This window comes from Palaemon carinicauda, chromosome 9 (assembly GCF_036898095.1).
Source record: "Palaemon carinicauda isolate YSFRI2023 chromosome 9, ASM3689809v2, whole genome shotgun sequence".
In the NCBI taxonomy this organism is placed as follows: Eukaryota; Metazoa; Arthropoda; class Malacostraca; order Decapoda; family Palaemonidae; genus Palaemon; species Palaemon carinicauda.
In genome coordinates, this window is record NC_090733.1 from 123,725,092 (window position 1) to 123,749,332 (window position 24,241).

Consider the following 24,241-nt stretch of genomic DNA (forward strand, 5'->3'; position numbering starts at 1 on the left):
GTTAACAGTACAAGGGAAGGTTTTAAAAGTCTGAATACTGTATACATGTTAAATAAATACGTAAATATGGTGTCACTACTTCGCGGATTTTCACCTATCGCGGTCGGGTCTGAAACCTATCTACCGCGATAAACGAGGGCTCACTGTGTATATATATATATATATATATATATATATATATATATATATATATATATATATATATATATATGTATATATTTATATATATATACACACACATATATATATATATATATATATATATATATATGTGTGTGTGTGTATATATATATATATATATATATATATATATATATATATATATATATGTATATATATATATATATATATATATATATATATATATATATATATATTGATAATGTCTATATATATATATATATGAAGAGAATAAGAAGAAGTTTTGGAAAGAAGTGAAGATAGTAAGGAAGGCTGGCGCAAGAATTGAAGAGACAGTGAAAGATGGAAATGGAAGGTTGTTAAAAGGAGAGGAGGTAAGGAAAAGGTGGGCGGAATATTTTGAAAGTTTGCTGAATGTTGAAGAAAATAGAGAGGCAGATATAATTGCTGTTCCAGGTGTTGAGGTGTCGGAGATGGGAGATGAGAATGAGAGAGAGATTACAATAGAGGAAGTGAGAGCACTAGATGAAACGAGAGTAGGAAAAGCATCTGGTATGGATTGTGTGAGAGCTGAGATGTTGAAGGAAGGGGGTGTGACTGTACTTGAATGGTTGGTGAGATTGTTTAATATGTGTTTTGTGTTGTCAATGGTACCAGTAGATTGGGTTTGTGCATGTATTGTACCAGTATATAAGGGTAAGGGAGATGTGCATGAGTGTTGTAATTCAAGAGGTATTAGTTTGTTGAGTGTAGTTGGAAAAGTGTATGGTAGAGTAATGATTAATAGGATTAAGGATAAAACAGAGAATGCAATCTTGGAAGTACAGGGTGGTTTTAGAAGAGGTAGGGGTTGTATGAATCAGATTTTTATAGTTAGGCAGATATGCGAGAAATATTTAGCAAAAGGTAAGGAGGTGTATGTTGTGTTTATGGATCTGGAGAAAGCATATGATAGAGTTGATAGGGAAGCAATGTGGAATGAGATGAGGTTATATGGAGTTGGTGGAAGGTTGTTGCAAGCAGTGAAAAGTTTCTACAAAGGTAGTAAAGCATGTGTTAGAATAGGAAATGAAGTGAGCGATTGGTTTCCGGTGAGAGTGGGGCTGAGACAGGGATGTGTGATGTCGCCGTGGTTGTCTAACTTGTATGTTGATGGAGTGGTGAGAGAGGTGAATGCTCGAGTGCTTGGACGAGGATTAAAACTGGTAGGCGAGAATTATCATGAATGGGAGGTAAATCAGTTGTTGTTTGCGGATGATACTGTACTGGTAGCAAACACAGAAGAGAAGCTTGACCGACTAGTGACAGAATTTGGAAGGGTGTGTGAGACAAGGAAGTTGAGAGTTAATGTGGGTAAGAGTAAGGTTATGAGATGTACGAGAAGGGAAGGTGGTGCAAGGTTGAATGTCATGTTGAATGGAGAGTTACTTGAGGAGGTGGATCAGTTTAAGTACTTGGGGTCTGTTGTTGCAGTAAATGGTGGAGTGGAAGCAGATGTACGTCAGAGAGAGAATGAAGGTTGCAGTGTTGGGGGAAGTTAAGGGAGTAGTAAAAAATAGAGGGTTGGGCATGAATGTAAAGAGAGCTCTATATGAGAAAGTGATTGTACCAACTGTGATGTATGAATCGGAGTTGTGGGGAATGAAAGTGATGTAGAGACAGAAATTGAATGTGTTTGAGATGAAGTGTCTAAGGAGTATGGCTGGTGTATCTCGAGTAGATAGGGTTAGGAACGAAGTGGTGAGGGTGAGAACGGGTGTAAGAAATGAGTTAGCGGCTAGAGTGGATATGAATGTGTTGAGGTGGTTTGGCCATGTTGAGAGAATGGAAAATGGCTGTCTGCTAAAGAAGGTGATGAATGCAAGAGTTGATGGGAGAAGTACAAGAGGAAGGCCAAGGTTTGGGTGGATGGATGGTGTGAAGAAAGCTCTGGGTGATAGGAGGATAGATGTGAGAGAGGCAAGAGAGCGTGCTAGAAATAGGAATGAATGGCGAGCGATTGTGACGCAGTTCCGGTAGGCCCTGCTGCTTCCTCCGGTGCCTTAGATGACCGCGGAGGTAGCAGCAGTAGGGGATTCAGCATTATGAAGCTTCATCTGTGGTGGATAATGTGGGAGGTTGGGCTGTGGCACCCTAGCAGTACCAGCTGAACTCGGCTGAGTCCCTGGTTAGGCTGGAGGAACGTAGAGAGTAGAGGTCCCCTTTTTGTTTTGTTTCATTGTTGATGTCGGCTACCCCCCAAAATTGGGGGAAGTGCATTTGGTATATGGATGGATGGATATATATATATATATATATATATATATATATATATATATATATATATATATATATATATATATATATATATTTATTTATATATATGTATATATGTATACATTTATATATACATATACATATATATATATATATATATATATATATATATATATATATATATGTATATATATATATATATATATATATATATATATATATATATATACATATATACATATATATATATATATATATATATATATATATATATATATATATATATGTGTGTGTGTGTATATATATATATATATATATATATATATATATATATATATATATATATATATATATATATATATATATATATATATATATAAAGATGTAAGATGAATCAAAGTCTTCTTGTCCTCTTCATCATTAACCTAGCTTACCAAATAATCATTGCAATATTATCATTATTATTATTATTATTATCATCATTATTATCATTATCTAAGTGGGATGCTATAACCCCAAGGGCTCCAACTGGGAAAAATAGCCTGGCGAGAAAAGGAAACAATTAAATAAATGAACTACAAGAGAAGTAATAAACAATCAAATTAAATATTTTAAAAACAGCAACAACATTAAATTGGATCTTTCATATATAACTTATGAAACTGCAAAAAAAGAGAGAGAGAAACGAGATAGAATAGCATACCTGAGTGTACCCTCAAGCTGGTCTTGGCCAGTCATCAGAAACTTGTGTGTCAACCGAGTGACCAATGTGGAGACGACAAAGAGTAGTCTCCCGCTTTCAGAGCATCATGTTATACCTCATACTAAACTATCGCAATATTGTTGCAAATAATTAGAGATAAACTTCTTAATGCCAGGTAAAAAAAATCATCACAGAGAATGGGATACCTTCTTGGTAGCAACTCAGCTGCAGCTTTCTTCACCAGTAAGTCTACCTTCTCAATTCCAGACACATCTACTTGTGCTGGAACCCACCAAAACCGAACTACTATACTTCACAGTCCAGTAATAAAAAGCCACTCTAAAATTTTCAAGACTAAAGGGTTACTGGAATTAAGAACTTTTAAAGCTTGTAGAACACTTCTTGCCTCACTAATGATGGTAAAATTGCATTCCTCTTTCAACACTATTTTTCAATAGCAGTTAATATGCCATATAGTTTGGCAGTAAATATAGAAGATACTAGAGGAAGTGTACCTCTGCAATTAAAAACGCTACTATATGCTACGAATCCGATTTGGAGCTATTAGCATGGTATATTAGAGTCGATTACCTATGTTCAATATGTTCCATAGAAAGAGACCTGGCTTCTAAGTCGGTCATTCTCTTTTTATACCAATAAAACATTCACAAAAAGATATCTTTGGTAATTTCCGTAGAGGGGTTGATGATATCTTAAATAGGAACACCTTATTTCTAGCTATATCTAGACTTTCTACTGTTTTTAACTGAAAACCATACGATTGAGAAGATTTTGGGTGTAACTCAAAATATCTACCATGCCTTACCACGTTTACAGTCTGATAGGCTAAAGAATTAGGAACTCTTTGAAACCTAACTAATACTGAACAATAGATGATTTTTGGTAAAGGTCTAAATGAGAATTGGGATAGGCAAAGTTCTAAAGGCTCCTATGGTCAATCTGATAACTGTATGGTGTATGGAATCTAAAATCTTTAATCGGCTTGGGGTGGCTGAGGAGTATATTTCACACCCATAACTACTTCCTTAAGACCTTGTACTACTTTAAAATAGTTTTTTGGTCTGCCCCCATGATGTATGGGACAAAACTTTTAAAAGATTCAGAGCCTCAAGACATTTTACTTTTAAGGCTTTCAAGTGAGGAACCTGTTAGCCTGCAATCAAATATCAATCCTTAACCCTTTCACCCCCAGGCTCTTTGGAAATTTTCAACCCTTAACCCGCAAGGAGTTATTTTTTCCCCAGCACATTTTGCAGTATATATTTTTTAAATTGCTCTAACAGCCTTAATTTTTGTCAGAGAGGTCAGGTTGGTCTCATTCTCTTGGAAAATGCCTGAATTTTTTCAAAAAATTATCAAAAATATGAAAAACAAAATTTTTTAACATTTTTTTGCAAGGACGTACCGGTACGTCCATGGGGGTAAAGGGATGAGTTTTGTGAAACGTACCAGTACGTCCTTTGGGGGTAAAAGGGTTAAAATCTAGTTTCACTTACTCATGGGATTCATTGACATTTGATGTCCATATCCGGGTCTGGATGTACTCCCCGTATACAACAGAAAAGGGATTTTGACGAAGGAAAAATCTATTTCTGGGAAGAGGCCTGTGACGCCCGGTGAAAAGGGTCCTTCTTTACACTTTTCTAATACAAATCTTCCAAATATACTAGAGAAAGATAAAAGCTGTTCTCGAAGCCATGGCAGTGTTCTTGACCCTGAAGAGACACTCTCCTCCGAGGTTGACCCACATCAGAGTAGTGTCAGACAGCACAGCCGTAGTACATTATACGGTATTGCTTGTGGAAAACTTAAATCCATTCATATCAACCTACTGAATAATTGTCAATTGAAAGTCGTAGTTTTCTCTCAACTATTGCCATTCTAGCTCCAGCAAATGATATGGAGAGATCATCTACAGTGTGTTGAGAGAATATCTTGGAGAATGATACAGAATATCTCATTAATAGGTAATACAAATAGTTACACTTAGCACAATACCCTGGGCAACTCTTATCTGAAATTTCCTCTCTGACAGTTTCACTTACTCTAACTTGAAAAAATCTATGCGAAACAAATGCTTGAATGAACAAAGGTAACTTTCCTATCAATCCCCGATTATGAATGGTTTTAAGTATACCATACCTCCATAAAGTATCATATGCTTTTTCAATATCAAGATTGTTACATGGGGATGTTTGGAAGCAACGGCTTCACAAAAAGAGGTCTCATGTTATACCAGCATGTCAGCCGTTGCGTGCATTTTCCCAAAACCACATTGAATAGGTAACACCACATCAGTATTGCATTGACCATTTTCTCCATGATCTTACATGAATAAGATGTCAATGCAATTGGTCGATAGTTTGCTGCTAAAAACTTTTCCTTCCCAGAATTTAAAAAAAGTTAAAATAAAGGCTAGTTCCCAAATCATGTTATAGTCTGGTATGATGCTTAAAATATGTAACACAGTATTAACAGGTACGCTGCATGTTTAATCATTGCATATCGAATTCCATCGGGTCCAGGGGCTGTGTCATTGCAAGTCATAAGTATCAAAGGAAATTTCCTTTCAATAAAAGGCACATTATAAGATTTCTCCTTTTCTGATGTAAAATATAAGTTCCCATTCTTCAATACTTCTACATCCTATTGGTGACCAAGAGCTGCTTCGCACTTGCATGATACAGTGGAGAATTGTTCAGCTAGAGTATTGCTAAACTCAGTTGCTCCAGTCACATACTGACCATTCACCTTCCACATTGGTGGTGGGTTGGGGGTAAATTTGTGGTGTCCTGCTGTTGACTGAGGAAACAAAAGGTATCCAAGACTGGCGCCTAGCTTCTTTCATGGCACGACAGAGCTGTGCTCTACCTTTTTCTGTATCTTATTAAACTCTCCTCTGTACAACATTTACGCAATAGAATAAAAAATGTTGTTGTGGCTCTGTGAAGGGCAATTAGTTCTGAAGACGACCATGGGACTGGTCACGGTTTGAATAACCCTGTGGTTTTGGGAAGTGAATTGATTCCTGTCGTATGTAGAGTTCCCTTCAGTTAGTCTATAGCATCATCAACAACTTCAAAGTGTTATGCATTTCCTTCAATTTTGTTATGCTCGCAAAATCTATCCCAGTCTGCCTTGTCTAGGTTCTATGGTGGTGATCTCCGTAACAGTGAATTATTATGTGTTTATAATGATTGGTGCATGATTACTAGTGTGCACCAATTATTTAATGTTCTTCAATTGAAATCGAGAAGGCAGTTAGAGCTTGCAATTGAAAGATCAATGCATGTCAAGGTACCTACCTGAACATGAAAGTGCGTGGGCTCTCCTGTAATAAGGAGTCCCGCATATTCTTTTTCCACAACTGATGATATAATATTACCATTTATGTTTGCTAAAACATCACCGCATAAAGGATATCTACCATCTAAATCTCCATGTAAGAGCAAAGGCTGAGGAGTTGGTGAATCATCTTTACTAAATTATGATACATAATGTTATCACTTGGAGGCAAGTAGAGATCAAATTGTGTATTTTCTCCCTCTATCTATTTGTACAACCAGCAGAGGTGTACTAAGACAAAGATATTTGGGAATATCTCGACGAACATATGATGTCTGTCATGGCTCCCTGCTTGTTGATTATCTGGAATCCTATAGCTAATATAATCTCGAGGACTAGTACCATTAGCAACGAGCTTGCTCTCCTGTAGACCTACAATTGTAGGGAAGTGCTCATGAAAGAGGAACTTAAGTTCATATTTGGCCCTTAGACCCCATCAATTCCATTGCAAAATAGAGGAAAAAACTATGGTTTATTCTCTGGAAAACCCGTTGGATGAAGTCTTCCCATTTGCAAATTTTTATTTAACATGATTTCTAATTTGTTCCTTTAGAGAGGGTCTTGACAAATTGGGTTTCGCATTAGTCTTTTTCTTTGTGTCTTCTGATCTAATTGTCGGAGGAGATGGCGGACCTCAACTTGAATTTTCAATTTACTCAAGTTGTCTTCCAATTGATCTGAAGCATCATATTTATTTGATGTGATAACTTACGTTCCTTGCGGAAGGGGGTAAGAGAGATGGAGGTTTCTCTCTTTTAAGATAAAGAGGTAGTGAGCTACTAGATCTTTGCACCTTCCCCACTAGAGGTGCACCAAGTAACTCGGTTTTAAATGGAATCCCCATCAAATCAGGCAAGGACATGGCCTGAGAGAGGTTTATACTATAGTTTGCAATGAGGGACAAAGGTTGTACAGAGACGGGAAATTCCCGTGTTAATACACCATGGTAAAACCTCAGTTCCTTCATAGGGGAACCCAAAATCCCCACCGAAGACCACCAATGAAATGACACCAGGCATCAAGAGAGAGAAACTTTCCATGGATGGCAGGTGCCACCGTTTCGCTAGGGATAGCAACGGGGTACTCAACACACAAGGTTGTGCGGGGATTGAATGGACATTGCTTCTGATCGATCACCTCTGAGAGGAGGGGAAACGAGCTGAGTCAGCGGAAGCAAGGTGCTGGAGAAAAATTTTGGGACTTCATCGAGGGAAATCCGTTAAGACTTCTTCCATCGACTACCATATCACTCCCACCAGGAGGATGGTCATTCCCAAGACTCGTCACAAGGAGAAATCTGCATGTAGGAGTGACATCTGCATGCAGGCCAAAGGCAGCAAGGATTTGTCTCCTCCACAAACATGAATGTGTCACAAGGGCGGTCAGTAATGCCCCGACAAACCCAGATTGTTGCAATCTTTAGCAAGACAAGACAAACCTGTAGGAAAAAGAAAAACTGTTTAGTTTATAGCCAGGTAAGATTTTTAATTAAGGTTAACCGAAGAGCGAGACAGCATGTCTTTCAATCTGCCGAGCCAAAAACAAAGAGATGTAATACATGGTGAGTGTAAGTTCATAACTAATTCCTGCTACGCTAAAAGCATATATCCATAATAGAAGCGAATGGTTTGTGTTCGTGTAGGAACAACTCACTCGTTATACGGTTAAAGGATGTAGCTGGTGAAGGTGATACAGTAGATATGAACACTATTGGTGACATGGGAAGATGCAATTGAGGATGCAGGACCCACACCTGGGCTATCAGAATACATTCATACCAAACAGGGGCAATGTTAGAAGTTGACAGTAGGCCAGCTGTAGATGGAAACTGTGGCAAGCTATTTAGGACAGACTCCTCTTTAATACAAGTAGATGGGGGTGTATACAAGGAGCCTTAAAATCCTGTTTACCTCTTATTAGAACCAATAAATTACAATCCTTGAAGAGGTAAATCATCTCACCTTCAGGCGTACAGGTCCATTTAACAATACGATCTTGGGATAATTCTAAGGGCAAAATCATGTTAGTAGGATACTGCTAGCATGAGAACATTGATTCAACTCTGTTCTATCAAGTGCTTTGAGAAGATAATTGACAATCTTGCCCTGAAAAGAAAAACTAGACTGAAGAGAGAGAACAAGAAATACAAATTCTCTAAACAGAATGCATTTCAAATGAGGACCAACTTTCAATGAAACCTTGTAATCATCAAAAACAAAATCTGAAATATACCTAGAACATTTCTAAAACAGAAAAGAGAAGGTAACAAAAACTAGGTGAAAATACTAGCAACAGAAAACTGGCCTCAAAATAGTGGCTAGAATTAAGAGACTGTATTCTCACCTACCTATAGAAAGGTCCTTTTACCATTGTGAAAAATGAGAAAACTATTACTTTTTATTTTTCATCTCATAATCATTTGAATGAATAGGACATGAATCCAATTGAAATATTCTTCCTTTCCATTGCTCACTATCAAATACACTAAAATAAATGTTAGCTACCAAATGAGACAATATCATATATATACCATGTTATTTTCTGGACATAAAGTACTTCAACAACCAGGATTCTTTTGAAGCTACCCTTAAAGAACTACACATGAGAAGAAAAAAACACAAAACATAGGTAACTTTATTTTGCAAAGCAATATATTTTGGATTGTAACAAACTGCAACTGATCTTTGTACTTTAAATCTGACAACTTTCCAAAGTAAGGGGAGGTAACTAAAAGCTAACATTGAGATAAGTGAATGTTACAATTTCTAACACTTAATCAATTACAATGACACAGGTAAAGTGCATACCTAACTATCACATGAAACTTACCATAAAAATACATGATGGTTGACTCTGGTGATATCAATGGATAAATGACTTCCTACTAACTTTGGAAACATGCAGTTTCAATACTGCATCAGGAAGGAAGCTCTTCAATCGTTTACTGTCACGTCATGAATTTGAGTTTTACATCGTGTGATGTTCGTACTGTATGATTTACCGCTTACAAGCGCCAGGATAGTGAACTGCTCAACAACTTGACTGTAATAATGTACTGTGCAAGAAATTCCCCCCTTCTCTATATTCCCCTGAAGGTGTGTGGGTCACCTGGGAGATTCTAGTATACTACCAAACTTTGCACTCTTACTAATGCCGTTTACTATACGAAATTCAAGTAAATTAAGATAAAATACAGTTGATAAAAATCTTCTCTAACCTTGCTTAATTTCTTTTCCCACTTGCTGTAAATCAACTCAGTTTATAGCTACAGTAATATGAACACATAAGAAGGAAAACTAATATTAATAAAAAATATTAAAAACCCACAAGTTCTCCACTCACATGCATATTAGTTTCAAAGTTTTTTATATTGAGTCATACACATTAGTTATGAAAACTATATTTTATTAAATCACATGGAAGCAACTGAAATTCCATAATCTTAGCTTTATTAATGTGATTCTCTTAATTACTGTATATGCCACAAAAGAAAAAATTGAGCTAACTTTTTTCTGGCAAAAATGAAGCAATGAAATACCTAAAAACAGTGGATAAAACACTCAATCTTTGCTTACTAACGTATTCGTAGAAAGAACTCTTTTGAGATAAAAGACTGAAATAATATTATCAGCCCCTAAGAACATAACCATACCATTCTTCTTTAAACACCGAGCAATACTTTGAATTAAGAAATACATTTTTGTAGTATAATTCATATTGGCTAGTTGTCTGTAACATTTACAATATTTGAATGGTTTAGTAATCTCACTCAATCCAAATATTTTCTTAAAACTTTGTAAAACATTTGCGAAACACCTGTGAAATTGAAAAAAAAAATAAGTGACCACATGCAAAGGTTATTATGCTTTACCATTTGACCACATTCCAAGCCAAGAAACCACCTTCTGGCCTCTTACCTACAGAAATATCCTTCATTTCACAAACAAGTAATAACGTCAATTGTTATACTGTCCACAGAGTTAAGTCTTCAATTTAGATATAAAATCAACTAATGACATTATTGTGAACTCCCAAGTGTATAATTCAAAATTTTCAGCCTTTTTCGACCACACTTGTTATCTAGCTAATCAGTGCTTTAAAACACCTCCTCATGTAAGTTGTATTAATTATCTTAGGAAAATTAAAGGGACATCACCAGTGACTTGGTCCACATCTACCAAATGCCAGCTGGGATTCTCTTAACCAAAGAAATATCTTATTTCAAGAAAAAACTACTAGTTGTAGCTTATTTACACTATTCTATCATTGTGTCTGAAATTAAATCGCAGATGAATATATTTTCCTTAATCAAATCTTTATCATTTGTAGTTGCCTGAGCACTAGACGAAATGACAATAAAAGATGGAAATCCTTCTCTTCCAATAATAATGAAAATCATGAAAACAGTTATTGGTTTACTAATGTATGTTATTTCAGTAACACACATGTCATCTTAACCAATAATTGCCTAATTTCTAATATGGGACTTAAAAGTACGTTTCTCGATAACGCCCATCTACCAATTGAAACGTCCGGCGCCAGAGCGCTGCACATCCATTCTGTCAAAGTCTCTGCTGCCCCTGTTTAGAGAGTAAGGTTCACCGCCAACTCCACCAATTAGGTCTTCTTGACTGGAAACAGGCTGTTAAAAGAGAATAATCACATTAAGCAAAGAAAAACAAAGACCCCCAACTAGATAATAATCATGTTAAATGGATTTTGGCCAAGGGAGGCCACTTACCACTATCGCTAATAGAAGAAAATGTTGCAGTCTAAGTTGAGAGAGATTGAACAACAAGAAAAAGTCGTAGTATATTCAAAATGAGAGTTTGCCTTCAAACCCTAAGAGTGGTAAGTCTCATTCGCAATCACTACACAACGAAATTTGTAAAAAAGTCAAATAAATTTGAAAACAAAGGTATGTAGAATCCGTAGAATCCAACTTCTCAAACAAATGCTTACTTGAAAAGACACTACTAACATAAAGTGGCTCACTTTGAATATATATTGTACATAAATATTCCACAACAGACCATTAAAAATTGAAAAAGAATCTGCATATCAAAGACCGATACAATACTGTACTATGAAGTTAGGCTAAGTGTATGGCTGTTGCAGTCTAATGGCTTCAGAAGAACAAGATTCATTATTCTATGAATAGTTTTCCATCAGCCTGATCTGAACCCTACTAAATTGAAACACTTTTGCTTAAAAGCTCGAGTCAAAATGAATCCCTCATTTCAGTTAATACCTTTAAAATGATTACCATAATGGGTAGATTTATTGTGAAATTTTCACTTACAATTCTGCTGTAAGATGTTACCGCATGTAAATACCTGATATAATTAAAACTACTGAAACAGCTTTATCTAGTATTAAATATTTACAGCAATCATATGCGTATTGAAGCAATGAACGTAGGAGTAAAAATTAAGTTCATTATTTTTTAGTGTTACAATTAAGGTTATTAGGTATAAGATAGGAATAGCCCTCCTACAAGATTTGTGACAATACAATACTAGGATAGAATTTCAGCAAAACTTTCATTAAAGTAACAGAAAAGCTTCCATATTCCCAGTATGTAAGAAATAAATATCCATATACCAAAGGCACTTCCCCCAATTTTGGGGGGTAGCCGACAACAACAAGAAACAAAACAAAAAGGGGACCTCTACTCTCTACGTTCCTCCAGCCTAACCAGGGACTCAGCCGAGTTCAGCTGGTACTGCTAGGGTGCCACAGCCCAACCTCCCACATTTCCACCACAGATGAAGCTTCATACTGCTGAGTCCCCTACTGCTGCTACCTCCGCGGTCATCTAAGGCACCGGAGGAAGCAGCAGGGCTTACCGGAACTGCGTCACAATCGCTCGCCATTCATTCCTATTTCTAGCACGCTCTCTTGCCTCTCTCACATCTATCCTCCTATCACCCAGAGCTTTCTTCACACCATCCATCCACCCAAACCTTGGCCTTCCTCTTGTACTTCTCCCATCAACTCTTGCATTCATCACCTTCTTTAGCAGACAGCCATTTTCCATTCTCTCAACATGGCCAAACCACCTCAACACATTCATATCCACTCTAGCCGCTAACTCATTTCTTACACCCGTTCTCACCCTCACCACTTCGTTCCTAACCCTATCTACTCGAGATACACCAGCCATACTCCTCAGACACTTCATCTCAAACACATTCAATTTCTGTCTCTCCATCACTTTCATTCCCCACAACTCCGATCCATACATCACAGTTGGTACAATCACTTTCTCATATAGAACTCTCTTTACATTCATGCCCAATCCTCTATTTTTTACTACTCCCTTAACTGCCCCCAACACTTTGCAACCTTCATTCACTCTCTGACGTACATCTGCTTCCACTCCACCATTTGCTGCAACAACAGACCCCAAGTACTTAAACTGATCCACCTCCTCAAGTAACTCTCCATTCAACATGACATTCAACCTTGCACCACCTTCCCTTCTCGTACATCTCATAACCTTACTCTTACCCACATTAACTCTCAACTTCCTTCTCTCGCACACCCTTCCAAATTCTGTCACTAGTCGGTCAAGCTTCTCTTCTGTGTCTGCTACCAGTACAGTATCATCCGCAAACAACAACTGATTTACCTCCCATTCATGATCATTCTCGCCTACCAGTTTTAATCCTCGTCCAAGCACTCTAGCATTCACCTCTCTCACCACTCCATCAACATACAAGTTAAACAACCACGGCGACATCACACATCCCTGTCTCAGCCCCACTCTCACCGGAAACCAATCGCTCACCTCATTTCCTATTCTAACACATGCTTTACTACCTGTGTAGAAACTTTTCACTGCTTGCAACAACCTTCCACCAACTCCATATAACCTCATCACATTCCACATTGCTTCCCTATCAACTCTATCATATGCTTTCTCCAGATCCATAAACGCAACATACACCTCCTTACCTTTTGCTAAATATTTCTCGCATATCTGCCTAACTGTAAAAATCTGATTCATACAACCCCTACCTCTTCTAAAACCACCCTGTACTTCCAAGATTGCATTCTCTGTTTTATCCTTAATCCTATTAATCAGTATTCTACCATACACTTTTCCAACTACACTCAACAAACTAATACCTCTTGAATTACAACACTCATGCACATCTCCCTTACCCTTATATAGTGGTACAATACATGCACAGACCCAATCTACTGGTACCATTGACAACACAAAACACACATTAAACAATCTCACCAACCATTCAAGTACAGTCACACCCCCTTCCTTCAACATCTCAGCTTTCACACCATCCATACCCGATGCTTTTCCTACTCTCGTTTCATCTAGTGCTCTCCTCACTTCCTCTATTGTAATCTCTCTCTCATTCTCATCTCCCATCACTGGCACCTCAACACCTGGAACCGCAATTATATCTGCCTCCCTATCATCCTCAACATTCAGCAAACTTTCAAAATATTCCGCCCACCTTTTCCTTACCTCCTCTCCTTTTAACAACCTTCCATTTCCATCTTTCACTGTCTCTTCAATTCTTGCGCCGGCCTTCCTTACTCTCTTCACTTCTTTCCAAAACTTCTTCTTATTCTCTTCATATGACTGACCCAGTCCCTGACCCCACCTCAGGTCAGCTGCCCTCTTTGCCTCACGTACCTTGCGCTTTACTTCCACCTTTTTCTCTCTATATTTTTCATACTTCTCTATACTATTACTCTGCAGCCATTCTTCAAAAGCCTTCTTTTTCTCTTCCACTTTTACCTTCACTCCTTCATTCCACCATTCACTGCCCTTCCTCATGCTGCCTCCAACAACCTTCTTGCCACATACATCACTTGCAATCCCAACAAAATTTTCTTTTGCTAACTTCCACTCCTCCTCTAAATTACCAGTTTCTCTTACTCTCACCTCGTCATATGCCATTTTCAACCTTTCCTGATATTTACTTTTTACCCCCGGTTTTATTAGCCCTTCAACCCTCACTAGCTCCCTTTTACATCCACCTACTCTATTCCCCCACTCTTTTGCTACAACCAATTTTCCTTCCACCAAAAAATGATCAGACATACCGTTAGCCATACCCGTAAACACGTGCACGTCTTTCAATCTTCCAAACATTCTTTTTGTTATCAACACATAATCCATTAATGCCCTTTCTACTACTCTTCCATTTGCCACTCTTACCCATGTATACTTATTTTTATTTTTCTTTTTAAAAAAAGCTAGCACTTATTACCATCTCTTGTTCAACACACATATCTACCAGTCTCTCACCACTCTCATTTTCACCTGGTACGCCATATTTCCCAAATGACACCTTCTACCTCTCCAGCACCCACTCTAGCATTTAAGTCACCCATAACAACTACATAATTCCTTCTACCCAGTCCTTCTACACACCTAGTTAATTCACTCCAGAACTCATTCCGCTCTTCTTCACTTTTCTCACTACCTGGCCCATACGCACTGACAAACGCCCAACATTCCCTACCCAACCTAACCCTTACCCACATTAACCTAGATGATATCTCCTTCCATTCCACTACTTTACCTGTCATCCATTCACTCAACAATAAAGCCACACCCTCTCTCGCTCTTCCCCTTTCAATCCCAGACACTCTACCAGACATTTCACCAAACATCACTTCACCCTTTCCTTTCATCTTTGTCTCACACAAGGCCAATACATCCATCCTTCTACTTCTAAACATACTTCCAATCTCACATCTTTTACTCTCTATCGTACTACATCCACGCACATTCAAACACCCCAAAACTAGAGTGCGGGGAGCAGTCACTCTCCCCCCAGCTCCATCTCTTTGTTGCTGTCTCACAGGATACTTTTACAGGAGAGGGGGTTCCCAGCCCCCTCGTCCCGTCCCGTCCCTTTTAGTCGCCTCTTACGACACGCAGGGATAACGTTGGCGCTATTCTAATTTTTATATGCCCCCGCGGCCACAGGGGGCATATAAAATATACTCATAAAAATCAGATATTTCAAAATAAACAAAGTAACCAATGTAAATCTTGTGCAGAATTTTCTCAAAGCACTAACATATTGTAGAAAAAGAGTGGGGGAATAGAGTAGGTGGATGTAAAAAGGAGCTAGTGAGGGTAGAAGAGCTAATAAAACCGGGGGTAAAAAGTAAATATCAAGAAAGGTTGAAAATGGCATATGACAAAGTGAAAGTAAGAGAAACTGGAGGAGTGGAAGTTAGTAAAAGAAAATTTTGTTGGGATTGCAAGTGATGTGTGTGGCAAGAAGTTTGTTGGAGGCAGCATGAAGAAGGGCAGTGAATGGAGAAGTGAAGGTAAAAGTGGAAGAGAAAAAGAGGGCTTTTGAAGAATGGCTGCAGAGTAATAGTGTAGAGAAGTATGAAAGATATAGAGAGAAAAATGTGGAAGTAAAGTGCAAAGTAAGTGAGGCAAAGAGGGAAGCTGACCTGAGGTGGGGTCAAGGATTGGGTCATTCATATGAAGAGAATAAGAAGTTTTGGAAAGAAGTGAAAAGAGTAAGGAAGGCTGGTTCAAGAATTGAAGAGACAGTGAAAGATGGAAATGGAAGGTTGTTAAAAGGAGAGGCAAGGAAAAGGTGGGCGGAATATTTTGAAAGTTTACTGAATGTTGAGGATAAAAGGGAGGCAGATATAATTGCTGTTGCAGGTGTTGAGGCGCCGGTGATGGGAGATGAGAATGAGAGAGAGATTACAAGAGAGGAAGTGAGGAGAGCACTAGATGAAACGAGAGTAGGAAAAGCATCTGGTATGGATGGTGTGAGAGCTGAGATGTTGAAGTAAGGGGGTGTGACTGTACTTGAATGGTTGGCGAGATTGTTTAATATGTGTTTTGTGTTGTCAATGGTACCTGTAGATTGAGTTTGTGCATGTATTGTACCACTATATAAGGGTAAGGGAGATGTGCATGAGTGTTGTAATTCAAGGGGTATTAGTTTGTTGAGTGTGGTGGGAAAAGTGTATGGTAGAGTACTGATTAAATAGGATTAAGGATAAAACAGAGAATGCAATCTTAAAAGTACAGGGTGGTTTTAGAAGAGGTAGGGGGTTGTATGAATCAGATTTTTACAGTTAGGCAGATATGCGAGAAATATTTAGCAAAAGGTAAGGTGGTGTATGTTGCATTTATGGATCTGGAGAAAGCGTACAAGAGTTGATAGGGAAGCAATGTGGAATGTGATGAGGTTATATGGAGTTGGTGGAAGGTTGTTGCAAGCAGTGAAAAGTTACTACAAAGGTAGTAAAGCATGTGTTAGGATAGGAAATGAAGTGAGTGATTGGTTTCCGGTGAGAGTGGGGCTGAGACAGGGATGTGTGATGTCGCTGTGGTTGTTTAACTTGTATGTTGATGGAGTGGTGAGAGAGGTGAATGCTCGAGTGCTTGGACGAGGATTGAAACTGGTAGATGAAAATGACCATGAATGGGAGGTAAATCAGTTGTTGTTTGCGGATGATACTGTACTGGTTGCAGATGCGGAAGAGAAGCTTGGCCGATTAGTGACAATTTGGAAGGGTGTGTGAGAGAAGGAAGTTGAGAGTTAATGTGGGTAAGAGTAAGGTTATGAGATGTACGAGAAGGGAAGGTGGTGCAAGGTTGAATGTCATGTTGAATGGAGAGTTACTTGAGGAGGTGGATCAGTTTAAATACTTGAGGACTATTGTTGCAGCAAATGGTGGAGTGGAAGCAGATATACGTCAGAGTGTGAATGAAGGATGTTAAGTGTTGGGGGCAGTTAAGGGAGTAGTAAAAAATAAAGGGTTGGGCATGAATGTAAAGAGTGTTCTGTATGAGAAAGTGATTGTACCAACTGTGATGTATGGATCGGAGTTGTGGGGAATGAATGTGACAGAGAGACAGAAATTGAATGTGTTTGAGATGAAATGTCTAAGGAGTATGGCTGGTGTATCTCGAGTAGATAGGGTTAGGAACGAAGTAGTGAGGGTGAGAACGGGTGTCAGAAATGAGTTAGCAGCTAGAGTGGATATGAATGTGTTGAGGTGGTTTGGCCATGTTGAGAGAATGGAAAATGGCTGTCTGCTAAAGAAGGTGATGAATGCAAGAGTTGATGGGAGAAGTACAAGAGGAAGGCCACGGTTTGAGTGGATGGATGGAGTGAAGGAAGCTCTGGGTGATAGGAGGATAGATGTGAGAGAGGCAAGAGAGCGTGCTAGAAATAGGAATGAATGGCGAGCGATTGTGACGCAGTTCCGGTAGGCCCTGCTGCTTCCTCCTGTGACTTGGATGACCACAGAGGTAGCAGCAGTAGGGGATCCAGTGTTATGAAGCTTCATCTGTGGTGGATAACAGGACAGGGTGGGCTATGGCACCCCTAGTAGTACCAGCCGAACTCGGTTGAGTCCCTTGTCAGGCTGGGAGGAACGTAGAGAGGAGAGTTCCCCTTTTCTGTTTCATTTGTTTGATGTCGGCTACCCCCCAAAATTGGGGGAAGTGCCTTGGTATATGTATGTATGTATGTACTAACATTTATTATTTCAATACTTGCTCAATATTCACATGCGTTATCAATACAAAAATAAGATTATTAAAAACCTAGTTTGCCAAGAGATGCTTCTGATGGTGATGTGCAACCTGACTTTATAATATATACACATCTTACACCACAGACAAGGTCTGGAGCCTTTGCAGTGATTTTCAGACAGGTTATATTCTTGCTAAAAGAATATGCTACCGAACTAGTACTATGTTCATCTATTATATTTGTTTCCAACCTTATCCAGTATTGATCTTACTGGCTAGAAAAGTGGGAAAGCATGCTGTATCCCATCTTGGGTGCTAAGGTATCGAGTGAAGGACAAACCATAGTTCAATGATGATTGTAGACGTGCTTATTTGGAGAAGCAGGAGGCCTGTCATCTTTAGAAGGGTAACAGATACAATTTAACCTGGAATAATTATGCTCTTTCAACTATCAGCTGCATGTTAAGACTTTACCTATCATGGTGTCTATTCTTATGCCCCGGTAAGCCAGGCTCTGCATGGGCTCCAATGAGGACTTCTCTAGGTTTACCAGGATACCCACATCGCGACAAAACTCAAGAAGCATAGCTCTGTGGCGGAGAGGGCCAAAGCCAGCCAATCGTCTAGATAGCAGAGCAGACGGATGCCACTTGCACGAACCCATGCCGAGACCAGCATAAACACCTTGCAGAATACCTGAGGAGCTGTAGACAAGACAGTACTAGGAACTGATATACCATTCTGTGAGATACAAAGCTTAGGTACTTCCTCGGGGATGGATGAATTGGGATCTGGAAGTATGCGTCCTTCAAATTTAACGTGATCATGAAGGACCCCCCACCCCCGACCTGACTGCTTGCTTGACAGTAGAGTCTGACTTATGGCTAAGATGGAGGTGGTGAAGGGGACAACGTACCCATTGCGAAGGATGTAGACTGTACACGGGTCAGCCCATAGTGAAGTTACTGGTGCCACCTGAACTGTAGGCATTATCCCATTGGTGGAAGTGGGAGAAGGGAAACCCTAGTGAGGATGTCGAGCATGTCCGCTACCAAACCATCCACGTCCTACCTAATTCCTGCCATGAAAGGCCTGTTTGTAAGATGTATTCTTTGGGTTAGACTGTTTCGGAGTGCCATTCCATGGTTTGTGGGCTTGTCTTCCCACATGCAAGGCTTTCAGCACCACGGGTGCCAAAGAGGCCGTAAGAACCATGATGGCCTGATATTGAAGCGAGTTCTGGCTCACTTTCCTCCACTTCTTCATCACCGTATCTACTTCAAGAGCAAGCAAGGTTAGAGACTTTATAGCGGAATTTCGTAAGAAGAGAACATTTCTCCTCGGTATTTATTGCTGGAATCAAGAGCCCATTGGCCCACTCGTTTTTCAACATTGTGTCAAGAAATCCATTGCCTTCACATCTACGAGGACAACATTCTTGAACACCTGCTGCTTCTTATGATTTGTAATTCTTACAAGAATGGTCCAAATACAAGCAAGAGTCATTATCAGGATTGGCCCTCAGGTAACGAGACCTGGGAGGGACAACGGTGACCTGTTTGGTGTCCCGTTCACGGGGCTCGCCCATAGATGCAGCAAGAATTCTAGAATCAGCCTTTCCTACTCAGGAAGTCGCAGTCGGCCTCAAAGGCGCTGATACCAAAACAGAGGGTGTCTCTAGAGATGGAAGAGGGACGATTTCAATAGGAGAGCGCCAGTACGACTCGCCAAACAAAATCCTCTATGAGTGCTAGGGCGAAAGGTGTCCCCAGGTGGAGGAGTGACCTATCTTGGACATTACCACCTGGACGCATGTTCCTCTTGCACCACACGAGCAGAGTGAGGAATACCAAGAGGAAAAGGGAAAGGCCTTCTGGCAAGAGCAGGAGCCCAAACTGGCACTGGTGGCGCCAGGACCTGAGACGGAATTGTGTTGCTAGTGTGGGCTGCCCAAACAATCTCGGGTCAGACGGAGGAGAAGTCACCATGGTGAACATACTCTCCCCAAGGATAAGACACAATCAGATTTGTCAACATTATCTGAGCAGGAAGAAACTAAATCGCTGATCTCACTATCTCTCGCAGGAGTCTCTCGCGAGACACTCCCGGGGCTAATGGTCCACTAAGAGGAAGCTCCTGCTCAGGAACGCAAAACCTGGACAGGCGCAGGATATTGGTCTGCAAAAACCTCCCATAGTTTGTGAACAGTTACGATCGCGAGCTCTTATAAGACACGCCATCACCTGTGAGTTATTATGAGACCACTCGTAACTCACCTTGCTAGCGTGAGCTGGAACACTAGCCTATAACTAGTGAACTAACTGGCTGAGTAAATGGCATTTTGACCTCACTAGGGGAGGAGAGAAAAGTAGCCTGACCTGCGGGTTGACCGAGAGTCAGAGAGGAGGGTGCCAGAAGTGAGGGAGAGGGGTCGGGATTTCTTTGATTTCAAGGAAGACACCGAAGGTGAAGAGTCTCTTTTCACTCCCTCCTCCCCCTGGGAGGATTGCCACTTCCTACACTCTAGGCAAGAAGAAGCCTGCATGCAGGAATGTCCTATGCATGAAGAGCAAAGACGGAGAGGGTCCGCGTGCTCCTGGGACATCAACGTGCCACAGGCAAACACGCATGCTGAACCCTCAAGCACAGCCACACCTGAAAAGAAAAAGTGAAGGTTTTTAATACTTTAGCCAAGTCAGGTAATGTGGAAGGAGATGTCTGTCTTCAACCACGGCTGAGATCAAGGTAAGAAAGTACGAGTAAGTGGGGGGGGTTTCTCTCCGCTAACACTGTTCAACAACTGGCCGGTTGTTGACACCTCATTAAAAGTTTTTAAAGTCCTCCCCTATCGAAGATTTGTATACAGTGTAAGAACAAAACACTTTTCTGCCTTGAGGTTCATAGGGACTGCGCTTGTGTAAATAAACGTCAGCCATGAACCATTAAGACAGCTCATATGTATGTAAATACACACACTATAAGTACCGGTTAAAAGGTGCAGGAACATGATGTTATAGAGTTAAAAATGTGTACCTTCCCTTTACAAGTTTAAAAAAGACTTGGTAGCATTGGATTGGATTATTAAATTTAAACGAGGACAGGCATTGTAACCACTGAGGTTATTCGGTGCCATAAAAATAATCGGTAAGATAAGATTACAAATTAGTAAGATAATGTTCTTCTATTACTTTTTCATTACAGCTCCATTGGTTAGATTTCAAGTACCACAGCTATTTAATAATCCCAAAAATGTTATTTGTATTAGTAAAATAAATTTTTGAATATACTTACCCGATAATCATGTAGCTGTCAACTCCGTTGCCCGACAGAATTCTATGGAGGGATACGCCAGCTATCACAATACTAGAAGGGGGTGTACTTACCAGCGCCACCTGTGGCCAGGTACTATAGTACTTCTTGTTGACACCTCAATTTTTCCTCGGTCCACTGGTTCTCTATGGGGAGGAAGGGAGGGTCAATTAAATCATGATTATCGGGTAAGTATATTCAAAAATTTATTTTACTAATAAAAATAACATTTTTCAATATTAAACTTACCCGATAATCATGTAGCTGATTCACACCCAGGGGGGTGGGTGAAAACCAGTGTACAAGATTAAAGGATAGCTAAGTATCCCATATTTCATATAACAGTTATCTCAAATAACAATGAAATAATAAGTACCTGGTAAGGAAGTCGAATTGAACCGTTACTCTGCCTCTTTTTTAAGTTCGTCTTCCTTACTGAGCGCAGCGTTCCTCTTGGAGGCTGAATCAACTCAAAGGTGCTAAAGTATATAGGGCTGCAACCCCTACTAAAGGACCTCTACACAACCTCTAACCCAGGCGCTTCTCAAGAATGAATTGACCACCCGCCAAATCAAAAGGATGCGGAAGGCTTCTTAGCCTACCGTAACAACCATAAAAACAACAATAAAAGCATTCAAGAGAAAGGTTAAAAAAGGTTATGGGATTAAGGGAATGTAGTGGCTGAGCCCTCACCTACTACTGCACTCGCTGCTACGAATGGTCCCAGGGTGTAGCAGTTCTCGTAAAGAGACTGGACATCTTTAAGATAAAATGATGCAAACACTGACTTGCTCCTCCAATAGGTTGCATCCATTATGCTCTGCAGAGAACGGTTTTTATTAAAGGCCATCGAAGTAGCTACGGCTCTTACTTCGTAGGTCCTTACCTTCAGCAACGCAAGGTCTTCCTCCTTTAAGTGAGAATGGGCTTCTCTAATCAGAAGCCTTATATAATACGAAACCCCGTTCTTGGACATGGGCCTCGAAGGTTTCTTGATGGCACACCATAAGGCTTCTGACTGTCCTCGAATAGGTTTAGACCTATTAAGATAATACTTGAGAGCTCTGACAGGGCAAAGAACTCTCTCTAGTTCGTTACCTACCATGTTGGAGAGGCTAGGTATTTCAAACGATCTAGGCCAAGGACGTGAAGGAAGTTCGTTCTTAGCTAAGAATCCGAGCTGAAAAGAACATGTTGCAGATTCGGTCGTGAAACCAATGTTCTTGCTGAAGGCATGAACCTCACTGACTCTCTTAGCTGTTGCAAGGCAGACGAGAAAAAGTGTCTTGAGGGTAAGGTCCTTGAAGGAAGCTGACTGGAGAGGTTCGAACCTAGGTGACATAAGGAACCTTAAGACTACGTCTAGGTTCCAGCCTGGAGTGGATAGACGACGCTCTTTAGAAGTCTCAAAAGACTTAAGGATGTCTTGAAGGTCCTTGTTGGAAGAAAGGTCCAAACCTCTGTGGCGGAGAACTGAAGCCAACATACTCCTGTACCCTTTAATCGTAGGGGCTGAAAGGGATCTCTCATTCCTAAGATGTAATAGGAAGTCAGCTATTTGGGTCACAGAGGTATTGGTAGAGGATACTGCATTGGCTCTACACCAGCTCCGGAAGACTTCCCACTTAGATTGGTAGACTCTACGAGTGGAAACCCTTCTTGCTCTGGCAATCGCGCTGGCTGCCTCCTTCGAAAAGCCTCTAGCTCTAGCGAATCTTTCGACAGTCTGAAGGCAGTCAGCCGAAGAGCGTGGAGGTTTGGGTGCAACCTGTCTACGTGAGGTTGACGTAGAAGGTCCACTCTTAGAGGTAGAGTCCTGGGGACGTCGACTAGCCATTGAAGTACCTCTGTGAACCATTCTCTTGCAGGCCAAAGGGGAGCAACCAGCGTCAGCCGTGTCCCTTCGTGCGAGATGAACTTCTGAAGGACTTTGTTTATTATCTTGAACGGTGGAAATGCGTAAAGGTCGAGATGGGACCAGTTCAGCAGAAAAGCATCCACATGAACTGCTGCAGGGTCTGGAACTGGGGAACAGTACAGCGGAAGTCTCTTGGTCATGGAGGTGGCAAACAGATCTATGGTAGGTTGACCCCACAAGGTCCAAAGTCTGTTGCACACACTCTTGTGGAGGGTCCATTCCGTGGGAATGACCTGATTCCTTCTGCTTAGGCGATCTGCTGAGACGTTCATGTTGCCCTGAATGAACCTCGTGACTAAAGTGAGGTTTTGACTTCTTGACCAAATGAGGAGGTCCCTTGCGATCTCGTATAGGCTCCTCGAATGGGTCCCTCCTTGCTTGGAGATGTAAGCCAAGGCTGTGGTGTTGTCTGAGTTCACCTCCACCACCTTGCCTAGCAGGAGTGACTTGAAGTTCAGCAGGGCTAAATGAACTGCTAGTAGCTCCTTGCAGTTGATGTGGAGCGTTCCCTGTTCCTCGTTCCACGTTCCCGAGCATTCCTGTCCGTTCAAGGTCGCACCCCAGCCCGAGTCCGATGCATCTGAGAAGAGATGAAGATTGGGGGTCTGAATAGCCAACGATAGGCCCTCCCTGAGAAGGAGATTGGTCTTCCACCACAAGAGAGTGGTCTTCATCTCTTTGGTGACTGGGATAGAGACTGCTTCGAGAGTCAAACCCTTGTCCCAATGAGCTGCAAGATGGAATTGAAGAGGGCGGAGGTGGAGTCTCCCTAGCTCGACGAACAGGGCCAGCGATGAAAGGGTCCCTGTGAGACTCATCCACTGTCTCACAGAGCAACTGCTCCTCTTCAGCATGCTCATGATGCAATCTAGGGCTTGGCTTATCCTTGGGGCCGATGGAAAAGCCCGAAAATCCTGACTCCGAATCTCCATTCCCAGGTACACAATGGATTGGGAGGGAATGAGCTGAGACTTTTCTATGTTGACTAACAGACCCAGTTCTCTGATTAAGTCCAAAGTCCAGTTGAGACTCTCCAGACAGCGAC

The 24,241-nt window shown here is 40.5% G+C and overlaps 1 protein-coding gene across 2 annotated transcripts in view; it reads right to left on the minus strand.

Moving 5' to 3' along the window:
• Positions 1–9,087: 9,087 nt before the first annotated feature.
• The window catches only part of LOC137647123 (uncharacterized), a 44,095-nt gene continuing 28,941 nt past the window's right edge, over positions 9,088–24,241 (minus strand). For both annotated transcript variants that reach the window (XM_068380369.1, XM_068380370.1), the window contains exon 5: positions 9,088–11,108. In XM_068380369.1, coding sequence (XP_068236470.1) covers positions 10,983–11,108 — 126 coding nt within the window. In that variant the 3' untranslated portion in view covers positions 9,088–10,982. The remainder of the gene's footprint in view (positions 11,109–24,241) is intronic.